The sequence below is a fragment of the Pteropus medius genome, unplaced genomic scaffold, assembly GCF_902729225.1.
Source record: "Pteropus medius unplaced genomic scaffold, Ma_sr-lr_union100, whole genome shotgun sequence".
Lineage (NCBI taxonomy): Eukaryota > Metazoa > Chordata > Mammalia > Chiroptera > Pteropodidae > Pteropus > Pteropus medius.
Genome location: NW_024344433.1, coordinates 2,896,341 through 2,908,401, shown reverse-complemented (window position 1 = coordinate 2,908,401; position 12,061 = coordinate 2,896,341). Strand labels below are relative to the sequence as shown.

Here is a 12,061-nt window from a genome sequence, read left to right as displayed (position 1 = left end):
CAGTGTCCCCTCCTCCCTCTGGCCACAGCCAGAGGAATCAAAGTCAGGGATGCAAGATGGGTTGGCAGCAGCCAAGGCCATGAGGGCACAGCACTTAGAGTGCCAGTGAAGATGACGTCTCAAGACCCCTTAGAGCCGGAAAGGACACTGCCCAGGAGCCTCCTGCACCCGCCACTGACCTGGCCAGCGCAGTGGGCGCCCGATCCTTTGATAGGACAGACTCTAAAATCGCCATTAGGACAGCACCGCTGCTGTTTTTAACTCCAACATGACAAATGCACAATCTGCCCAATTTTCAGAAATCTAGTTTTACTTTTACTTTGTTTTAAAGCCACTGCCATGTCACGTGAGCAGTGAAAACGTAGGGGGAAACTGATTGTTGAAAAGAGAACTAGGAATGAAGTTTCGTACAACACGTGGGCCTCTATTTCCAGACTTCTGGTGGCAGTGTTCTCTGTGGGAGGGCTGGTCGTGAGTCTGGCGCCGGCTTCTCAATTGGGAGCTGCAGGGTGACCACATATGTTTTTATCTCTGAGTTATGGATTGCCGAGCTCACATCTGTGTGCGGATGGCCACTGCACACAGAGAGAGGACTGTCACGTCACGCAGGCACGGGTGTCACCGATCGCTGATGAACAGCGGGGGCCTGGTTTAGGGGTAACTTTCTCCCCTGGCCACTCAGTCTCATGCTGATCACTACTGACCATGGTGCAGGGTGGAGCCAGCCGGCCCTTAAGGAGAGGGCAGTTCCATCACTCGTGACCAAGGGGACAGCTGGGTCAGCTACCCAGGGTCTGTTTCTAAATCTGACAGACAATGACCATCATGACCAAGAAATGCCTGCAGACAAGGGATGAAAAGGGAGAATATGGCCTTAAAATTTTTTGGTTTTTCTATCCCATTGGGCTCTGTTGTTGCAAAGAGACCTAACCTAGGCTTTTTTTTTTTATTTGTTAATTAAGTAAACAATTTAATAATTAACAATTTTTGGTACATTCAGACAATATCTGTTTTAGAAATAGAGCATTTTGTTTTTGGTGAATCCAGTTTTCTCAGTTAAAATACACTTGGCACGTAGTACTATCCAGATTTAAGGCTCACAATGTGTTGATGTGGCACATTCGTGTATCATGGTGTGATGGCCACTGCTCGCATCGGACACCTCCACTAGGTCATACAGTTATTGTGTCTTTTCAGCAGCTGGAAAATGAAGATTAGTCTCTTGGCAGATGTGATGGCTATGACACATCACTGTCTAGGTGCACTGTGCCATGAGTAAGATCTGTAGGGCTCAGTTACCCCCCGTCGTGAGCTTGTACCCAATCCAGCTTGGATTATGGGTTAGTGGGCCATTCTCTAATTTGAGGGGATAGAAAATCACCCAGTATGCAACTCTCTGGTCCACGCCCCAGTCCTGCAGCCCTGCTGCGAGCCAGGTGGGCGGCTAAGGAACGACACGTGCACCTCACACCTCCCCACCAGTAGCACACATGACTCCATGCCTGCTTCTGGCCAGGGCCTGCTTCTGGCTCCATATCTTTTGGTGACAAAGACTCAGATACATTTATGCAAGAATTTAATGACAAGAAATGCATGATTGTGGAAAAACTAAATGCCCAGAAGACAAACCCTCACAAAAACAGAATTAACTGCTTAGAAATAAACATAAAGGTCATTCACAATTGGTTTAGGGCCTCTGACTCGCTGGGACAACCCAGAGAAGTCGTTTCTCGGTTTCCGCCTCCTGCTCCCTAAGTGAGTACAGTGCTAATCCGTGTAAAGGGCTAGAAACGGCACTGGCCTGAATCAAACGTCACCCGACTGTACCGATGGCCATGTCGCAGCTGAGACCTGAAGTATGGAGGCACTGCTTCCTGGTCACACTTTTTGGAAATACATAAGGAATTATCTCACTTTTGGGGTAGAATTATAATAAGTGTTGCAGTAGTGGTTAGAAAGATACATGATAGATATTTTAGTGGAGAGAAAATATTCTTAAGAGAAAATTGTTATTATACAATTGTTAATAACAATTTTCTCTTAAGAATATTCTTGAATGGCAACCTTCAATGCAGTTTAGAGAAGATCACAATTTTTAAAAACTGACGTAATTTATCCATTCTATTTTGAGGCCAGGTGTGTAAAGAGAGGCATGACCATACCCATATTCTCAAACATTATTTTAATTTTGGTTTTGAAAGCTGACAGAGAAACCCTTTCAAACTAGACGTGTGGGGGAGCTGCCCTGTGTGTTCGATCCTCCCCGACCCCGGTGTCAGGACATCATTGAAAGTAAAGCGGACTACCAAGTCCTCTGTTATCACAAGACTGTCCTAATGCACAAAGTATAGCATGATTTCAATGCAAATGACCTCTCGCTGGGATGACCCAGCATCTCCAAGGTGGAAATGGCTGGAAAGGTCACAGCCCTAACTGTGGAAGCACTGCTCTCGCTGCACAGGGGACCGTCTGGAAAAAGGCGACAAGAATGCACGGCCCAGCTGAGTGTTAGTGGCAGTTACTGCTCCAGGCTCCCTGCTGCCTCACTCTCGGGTCTTTCATCACTCTTGCCTTTCAGCTCGAGGCCCATCTGAAGAAGGGGCTCTCACCTACACCAGAAAAGGACAGAGGGTGGCCTGCAGGGTGTCGGCTGACCATCACTGTCCAGGGCCAATCAGAGAGACACAGAATTCCCACTGAATGTGACATAACTGGCCTTCGTGGACCATCCTAAGAACTCAGCACTATAAAAAGGAGCTTTTCTTTGAGATTGGATTCCCCTGACCCAGCCAGGGTGCAAATGCAGTTAGTCCAGGGGACCCACGCAATGCCTGGATGTGAAAGACTAGGAAACGGGGGCCCTCCCTGTGGCTGTAAGCCTCCTACATCGCAGGGTCCGACCGGCACGAGTAACCCCTGCCGTGATTCACCGTGAGTGCGAGGTCACGGGCTGCTGAGGCCTCTTCTTTCTCTGCCCCATCAGTCAAGAGGCAAGAAAAGGAAAAAACTATACCCCAATTGTCCTACTGGAAAACAGTGGTTTTGGTGAAAGCTGGATAGTGTGAGGTTGAAAATGACAGAAACAAAGCTTGGATGTTCACTAGCAGGTGCCGCCGTTCCCCCATCCCTCCGTCTCACCAAGAGGCTGTTACTTTCATATGATGCCTGCCTGGACCAATACCACGAGGACCAAAATCCAATCTATCTCCGGGGTCAGATGCAACGGGAACATGAGACACAAAAGAAGCAGGTTCTTCATGGCGCTGGTAGGTAGACAGTCCTGATGGTAAAACCAGGCATCACTCTGCCACAAAGATGTCAGCATTGCCTGTCCCAAGTGGGAAGGGGCCCATTGGGCGCTGCTCCCCACAGTCAGGCATCATCACCCAGCTGCATCCCCCGCTCCTGTCTTGGGCCTACTGATCTTTAGACCTCATAGCAGTCGGGACAGGGTCCCTCCGGGCTTGAAGGGAGTCACATCTAAAACGTCACACCCTTTGGAAGAGCGCTGGCTGTACGAGGGGGGCAGCTAGATTTCACACGGAGCTCTCCACTTCTTGTTGGCTATTGCGCCGTGCACAATATTACACTCTGGTGAAACGAGGGCTTGTGTGAAGGTTACTTTTACTGGTAAACTCAACTTTCTTACTTGTAAAAGGGTAACAGTTGCATCGGCCATCTTCACCACATACAAGTCTCAGGTCGTATCCTGAGCTGAAGACTCTCCTGGGCTCCCAGGCCATCTACCAACTCTGACATCTTGGCCAGTGTCAGGGACCTGCACACATGGCCACGAGTCTGCGGCCCGGCTCCCTCATGCCACACCCCTCCAATCAGGCATGTTCCGGACCCTCAACGAGTCATGACCCCCACAGCTGCCACGTTAGGCCTCTTCTCGTCTTATCTTTTGCCACCTTCACCTGTCAAAATTACCCCAAGCTCAGATCAAGTAGCACCTTTGCTAGAGAGGAAGTCAGTCGGGCCCCAAGCACCCTCCATAGCCTTTCTGAGCAGGCCACACTGCATGGCCCAAGCAGCCCGGGACCGCCAGGGAGGCAGTGAAGTCGGTTAGGACGGCAGCAGCAAGATGGCCATGTAGCTGCACAGAACGTGGCCATGTGCTTCTCGCCGCACAGAATGCCAGCTTTTCCCCGAGGATGCTCGGCCCCATGCAGTCGGAGGACAGGGAATCTGCGCTACCAAGCCAATGTTCCTGCTGTGTGCTGTGCCATGTGTGACAAGTGCCTTGCTCAGGTCCACTGAGCCTCGTGTCTAATTTCGGCTCCTGTGGAAACCTGTGAAGGTGGCCTGCTGCTCACTGAGCCCACATGGCTGGGCACTTCCTTGAAAGTCTTGCTCAGAAAAGTATCCTCTGGAATCTCCGAGAGGCTATGACTTACCAGCCTGCTAAACCCCAGAGCCCCGCCCTTCATAGCATCTTCCTGCAAGAGCTCAAGTTCTCCGGACACAAGAATTGGGTGACAACGGAGGTGCATCCCACTCATGGGTACGGCATCAATCAATGAATGGCTGGTTGAGTGAGTGAGGCCCCAGCGAGTCCTCGGACCTTTACAACCACTCGGTCGCCTCCAATTCTTACGACACTCCGTTTCCCACAGAAAGGTACCCAAGCCAGTAATGCCTGGTCTCCTGGCAACAGAGCAAACGCCTCTGAAACAGCAGAAACCAGCTCAGAACGGAAGCACGGACAGGCGCGGGGACTTACGGAAATGTGGGTGCTCTGCCACACGTGAGAGAGCCGGTAGCCCACCAGGGTCCCCTCCTGCCGCTCGATCGGGGGCGGGACCCACTGGATTCCACCTTGTCACCAGATTCATTCAGAAGCACAGTGACATTCAAGGGAGCTGCTGATGGGGCTGAAAAGATAAAGGAGAGAAGGGTGAGAAGGAGCCAAGAAAAGCACCAAGACCTCGTCTCCCTGCTTTCTGGATGTCCTGCGAAAAGCCCTCCACCAAGAGCAAAGCAAACAGCGGGTTTTCGCCCTCTTTTCAATGAACCGCCAAGACAGTACATAAGTTTTAAAAAACCAGCCCTTTCCAATAAAAGGACAAGAAGAGGTGGTGGGGAGGCTGGCGGTGGTGCTCAGGGCTTCTGCTGGGAGGTGGCATGGACACGCTGGTAGGGCTCTTGGGCGGCCCAGCAGACTGACTGGAGGCCAGGCCGTGTCATGCGAGATGTGCAAGGCAAGACCTCCACACAGCACAAAAGGATGTACAGAAGCAGGTGCCAGTGGTCTGGACAGAGCCCAGTGGCCAACACACAAGTTTATATTTATGTGTAAGACAGTCGCTGTCGAAGATCAGAGGGACAAATGGCAATTCCTGGGCCAGACGTCTAAATGTTGCTTTCCACTCTGGTTTCCATTCTCTGGTTTACAGGAAATTCTGCTTCAGTCACATGCCCGCTTTATGTTTGAATGTCCGTTATCTTTCACAAGGACACAGGAATGACAAAAGTCAAAGCATTTTGGGAAAAAAAAGTGTGTAAGGACATATATACGTACAAAGTAATTTTGGAAATAGGACAAGGTCATTGCCACATTGTTTTTTGGGAAGGAAGAACTTGACTCTATCTATTAAAACTGAAAAACTATGCCCTTCGACCTGGAAATAAAAACTATTTTATTTCCAGGAATTTAATCTAGAAAAATTCTGTGGGTGGCATTACCATCACTGAAACATAATAGTGACAAAAAAGAATATGTGTAAAGCTCAGTCAATAATTGTGATATAATAAATTTTGATCTATTTTCCAATGGAATACTTACTATTGGTACTGGAAAAATTAGGTGGATCGTGTGTGTTGAAAATGAAAAAAATATCTAATAGAGGGAAAGATCAAATTGCTAAAAAAATGTGTCAATGATCCATTTTAGAAATAAAAAAAGTATTTCATATGTAGATACATATAGAAAGAATAAAGACAATTAGAATAACGTATACCAAACCATTGCCCGCAGTTGTATTTAGGGGAGCTTAAATGATATATTTCTGATGTGCCTAAAAGGAAAACAGGAAGGAATCATAATTCTCTTCAGCTCTGGTGATTCCAGGAGTGGTTAGATGAATTTCAGTTGACAACGTGCTGTTCAGCTAAGGCCGTGCCTATGAAATGAATCACATACTTTCTAGTCGGTCGTAGAATTTATGGACAAACGTGGCTGACTCAACATGTCTTGACATCTGCTCCCTCCTAAGATGCCCCTCCAATGACAAGAAGGAATTTAAAACAGTGTAAACTCATAAGGCAGAGGGCTCAACAGTGGAAAAGAAATTTCAGCATAAATTTGAAAGCTGAAAAAGAGATGAAAAAGATATAATTAACACAGCAAGCCGATTCTCTCCAAAGAACTTGGAGAGGCTCAGACTCTGTGGGCCCTGGCACAAAACCTGGAAGACTGAACATTGGGTCAAGGAATAGTTAGACCCTGAGATCCCTCTCACCTATTCCCACACACCTGGCAGGTACTCCCCCAAATTCCCACAGGAGACAGGATGCTTTATTCTCTGAACTAAAAAGCCTCTGGTACCAGGGCACCAGCAGAACAGAAGCACAATGAGGGGACAGTCTGACAAGTGGAGAAATAAGTGAAAGTTTGTGTCCTGAGTGAGGGGGACTCTGCCTCACCTGTCCTCGTCACCTGGCTCCTAAAACATCAGCAGCCATGTCTCTATTCCTGAGGTAGTGGACAGGAGACTTGCTTTCTAGAGGAAGTGAGAGGTCCCAGAGGAAAGAAAACCAATACTGACACTTCAGGGTATCCGAACCAAAACACATAGGTCATCGCCCAGTCACTTGGCAGTGCCGTCTACAAGGCCCACCCACGCTCACAGAGCATCCGATCAAATTGCTGGGTCTTCACTTCTCAGTAGGAGCAAACAGTGAAAGGTCAGCCGAGGTTGAGCAGCCTCCTTCACGAATGTCTGGTACCAAACTGATAATTAATGAGCTCAAAGGTAAGCAAATGTTCTCATACTTTAGAACAGAAAAAGATTGTCGCTAAAATAGAAAACTTAAAATTAGCAATATGAGAAGAAAAATAAAATATTCAATAGAAGAATTAGGAGATAAATCTAGGAAACCTCCCAAAAAAGTAGAATAAAAATGAAAGAGATCAATCTGAGAAAAGAAAATTGAGGAAAAAAATTGAAGAGACCTAAGAACTGTCTAATACAATTTCTGGAAAGAAAAATAGAAGAACATTTTCAAAGAAAAAAAATGTATAAGAAGAAATCTCAAAACCAAAGCACTTGCATTTCTAGATCAAAGGGGCCACGGAATGCCTGTGATGATGACTAAAACAAATCCCACATCACAGCTCATCGCTGAACCACAATTAACTAACGAGAAAAGGTGTTATTAAACACTGAAATGAAATAACAGTTCACCTAGAAAACTCAAGTATCAGACTTCATCACAGCAATCCATGAAGCTAAAAAAAAACAACGCAAAAATACTTTTAAAATTTTGGGGGAAAATAATGTCCAACAAAAAGTTCTATATCAGAAAAAAATGATCAACCCAGTATGACAGAAAGACATACAAGTTACCAGAGTTTTTATTTTTTATACATGCTTTCCCTGAGCTAATTGAGAATGTGCCCCATGAAAATGAGGGAATACACCAAGAAAGACAAGTGCCAGGAGAAGGAGGTGGAGTCAGTGGGATGATTCTGGAGGGAGACAGGGAAAGAACCACACGAATGAATTAAAGACAACAATGCCTGGGCCTCCCTCAGGGCTGTGGACAGGCTATTCTCAGCAATCAGACTGGAAAACCTAATGATTCAAGCAGCACTGAGCTGAGCACGCATAACAGTCTTGTCTCAATGGCAGGTAATAATTGACGCTAGGCTGAGCACTGCCCTGGTCCTGCCTCACAAAGCTTTAAAAGCAAGATCCGAAAGGATCAAACTTTTTCCAGTTGGTTAACAGTGTCCCAACATGAAACCCAATACTTACAGAAATATAAAAATACCTAGAATCCCACAAGGTTAAATTTACAATGTCAAGAATCCAATTAAAGATTGCTAGGCACGACAAGAAACTGGAAAGTACTCTACATAACTGGGATATAAATCAATCAATCAAAACCGCCCCAGAAATAACACAGATATTAGAATTGGGAGATTAAAATAGCTATTAAAACTGTATTCCATATGGTCCAAAAGTGAAGTAAAAACATGAAAGATACAAAGAAGATACAAAAATTACAATGGGAGAGATGAAACATACACTAGATAGACTCAGTGGCAGATCAGATACTGCATAAGAAAAGATCAGCAAATTTTAAAACAGAATGAGAGAAACTATCCAAAATAAGACACAAAAACGCAGGGGAAAAATTAAGAGCATCAGTGAGGTATGAGGCAACTTCAAGTGATCAAATATATGTGTGATTGAGTCCTCAAAGAAGAGGAAAAGTGAGAACAGAGATAAACAATGGCTAAAAGTTTTCCTTCCACATTTGATGCAAACCACAAACACACAGATCCAAGAATTCAATGAGCCCCAAGCACAGGAAAATAAAGAAAACTGCTCCAAAGCACATCATAATTAAATTGCTCACAATCAATAGTAAAGGGAAAACCAGAGACAAAATACATACAGACACATTATACAGAGAGGAACAATTAAAGATTATTGCAGATTTCTTACCAGAAATAATTCAAGCAAGAAGGACATGCAACAACATTTTTAGAGTAGTGAGAGGAAAAAAAATGTGAACCTAGATTCTATATCTAGTAAAAATATCTCTCAAAAATAAAAGCAAAAGAAATACATCAAAGGCAAAATAAAGATTTTTCTCAGACAGCTCCATTCCTCCCCAGATCCCTTTAAAAAGGAAAATGACACCACATGAAAATATGAATGTATACCAAGAAACGGATAACATTAGAAATAGTAACTTCCTGGGTAAATACATGTTTTTTTTCTAATTGTATATATAACTTTAAAAGATTATTGACCGCACAAAAATAATAACAATATAATATGGGTTTACAACATATATCAAAGTAAAATGGATGTCCACAATTGCACAAATATTGGGAGGAGAAAATGGAAGTATACTATCTTAAGGTTCTTACATGATGCATGAAGTGCTGTAGCATCACTTGAAGGTAAATGGTGATAACTTAAACATTACACTATTTACCCTAGGAAACCCCTAAAAGGACAGAAAACAAGGTTATAGCTAATTAACAAAGGAGAGAAAATAGAATAAAAAATATTTAATTAACCCAAAAGAAGGAAGAAAAAGAAGAAAAGGGGAACAAATTATAGACAGAACAAATAGAAAATGTGACAGATTTCAACCTACCTATATGAAAAATCACAGTTTAATGGATTAAATATCCCAACTTAAGGTCAAAATTGTGAATGGGTTAAAAAACACCACTAAAGTACATGCTGCTTAAATGAAATACATTGACTATAAAGATATAAGTAAGTAAAAAAAGAAGAATGAATCAAAGATATGCTATGTAATCAAAAGAAAGTTAAAATGGCTATTATAGTATCAAAGTATATTTCACAGAAAATAATATTATCAAGGATAAAGAAAATAATTTCATAATGATGAAGCAGTGAATTTAGTAGGAGGGCCTAGTAATAGTAAATATTTATGCACAAAATAATAGAGCTTGAAAATATTTAAAGCAAAACCTGCTAGAACTACAAATAGAAATAGAAAAATCCATAATCATAACTCGTAACTAGATTTCGATGTCCTTTCTGAATAACTGATAGAAGTAGGCAGAAAATCAATAAAAACGATTTGAAAAACACGATCGATCAACTTAACCAAGATGACATATAGAGAATACTTGCTCTAACACGCTCTCTTTACACGTACACCGTTTATCAAGATAAGTCATATTCTGGGCCATACGATGAGTCTCAATACATTTAAGAGGATTCGTTTGCTTAGAAATCAAGACAAAGAGCTCCAGAAAGCCCCAAATATTTGAAAACCAAGTTACACATTCAACGACGAATGGGTCAGAGAAGAAATCGAAAGTATTCTGAACCAAATGAAAGTGCAACGCAGCACATAAAAATTGCCCTACAAGGTTTCTCTTTCTCATTTGAGAAAAGGAGAGATTTCCCAGCTTTGTAACTCTAAACTGAGAAAGAACTAGGGTTTAGCAATAGTTGTCGAAAAGGGGAAAATCTCAGATTCAAAAATTCAGAACAGCACACAGAAAGTTCTTTAAAGTTTAAAGATGGAAATAAAGTTTCCTGTGAGTAAGATGGTACAGAGACGAAAGGCTCTACTGTGTGGGGCCACTGTGGGGGTCTAATGAAATAATGCACATAAAGCACCTACTATGGCCTCAGCACAGAGTAAGCGTTCAGTGGACGTTAGGCCTCTTCACATTAGTTGGCTTTCTTGAGTTTGGCACTATGAGTAATGAATTTTGTATGATTTTAGTTAAAAATAATACACTATAAACAGTGTGCTGCTATTCATATCGTCCTACATGAAAGAAAATATTACCTATACAAAGTTAGGTTTTGTCACTAAACCATTTGAAAGCGTAGAAGGAAATGTCTTCTTTCCCATTTTCATTGGCCACCTCGATAACATTCTCCACCAGAGACAAAGACCAAACAAAGCAAAATCTAAACTGTAAATCCAGCCCCTGGGTAGGGGTTGCTTCATCGCGTCCATTAGGGGCCACGTTCCCAGCGTCGGGCGTTTCCTACCTCCTTCCGTCGTGCTGGCCTGGACCCAAGGGCTGGGCGCTGACCAGCCGACCTCATTCCTGCAGGAGACGCTGATGCTGTAGTTGGCCAGGGCCCGCAGCTGCTCAACTCGATACAGAGGTGGCGAAGCAGAGGCGTTGAAGATCATGACAGAGCCGTTGCTCAGTGCGTCAGCTTCCGCGACCTGAGAGGGCACACGTGGACCAGGTGTTAGTGAGGTGGCAGGAATGTCAGACTTGGGCTCCTGGCTTCCCTGCACACGGCCCCCCTGCACAGAGGGGAAGCGCCTGCTTCCTTCCAGGCCGCCCGGCAGTGTCCCCACCGGCACTGCTGAGAATTACTCATGCCACTGGAGCAACAATTGAGGACCTGAGGAAAACGCCTAAAATAAGTGTTCTCATTGTGGTGGGTAACAGAGCAGATAAACACCATTATAACACTATAATTTCCTGTGTTACAACTTGCACTACAATGTAGAACAGAGCAGCTCTTCCTCTCTCAGAACAGGTTCGATTCTCGATTTCTCACAGCTGTTTCAAAGAGTGTGCAGTGAAGGCAACAGACATCGAACGGGATGGCAAAGCCTAAAATACCTACCTACCACCTGGACTTGCAAAGAAAACATTTCCCAAACCCCGCGTTAGAAGGTGGGATAATGGACTTTTGGTTAATCTGTGTTTCTTTTTATCGTGTAGCCTGAAGACCTCTGCTCTTCCTTGAGGCGAGTCCTTTGTTCTTCCCCACCCAGTCCACCCCAGGAGAAATTCAACCCCCAAAGCAGACACAGATAATGCAGAGTTTACAGCATTTTTTTTTTGGTGGGGAGACAGAGGCAAGGGCCATTTGCACCTCATCCAACAAGCTCTTCCCCAAATCTCTTTAAAGCACATCGGCTCTTTCCTGAGTTCCTTCTTCCTCTTTCCCACTATAAACCCTGCCAGGCTCTCCTCGTCCTCTGAGTATACAGGCAGAAGAGAGGATTCCCAGCAAAAGTCTAGCCCTTGGCCAGGCTCCCACCTCTTGCCCTCAGCATACCTCCCGTCTGGGGATAGGGACATGGGAGACGGGTTTGTTGTTGTTCTTCGCTACACGTTTTTCAAATTTTCTATAATATGGAGTATTTATAAAGTCGGAAAGGACAAAATCATACTGAATAAAACAAAAGTAACCAAAAGCTATTTTGGGGGAAAAAAATCTTAAACCCTGTATTTATTCCTGATACTAATGTGCTTGCAGTTATAGGGTGTGGGTACACAGTGCTGTTATTTCAGGATATATGTGTTGAAATTTAGGCCAAGAGGACACACATCAACATTTTGGCATTCCAGAGC

The 12,061-nt window shown here is 44.2% G+C and overlaps 1 protein-coding gene across 1 annotated transcript in view; it reads right to left on the bottom strand.

Annotated features, from left to right (window-relative positions):
- The window catches only part of MERTK (MER proto-oncogene, tyrosine kinase), a 73,513-nt gene that overhangs the window by 19,263 nt on the left and 42,189 nt on the right, over nt 1-12,061 (bottom strand). The window contains 3 exon segments of the mRNA XM_039872604.1: nt 4,727-4,818; nt 4,821-4,877; nt 10,731-10,914. Coding sequence (XP_039728538.1) covers nt 4,727-4,818; nt 4,821-4,877; nt 10,731-10,914 — 333 coding nt within the window.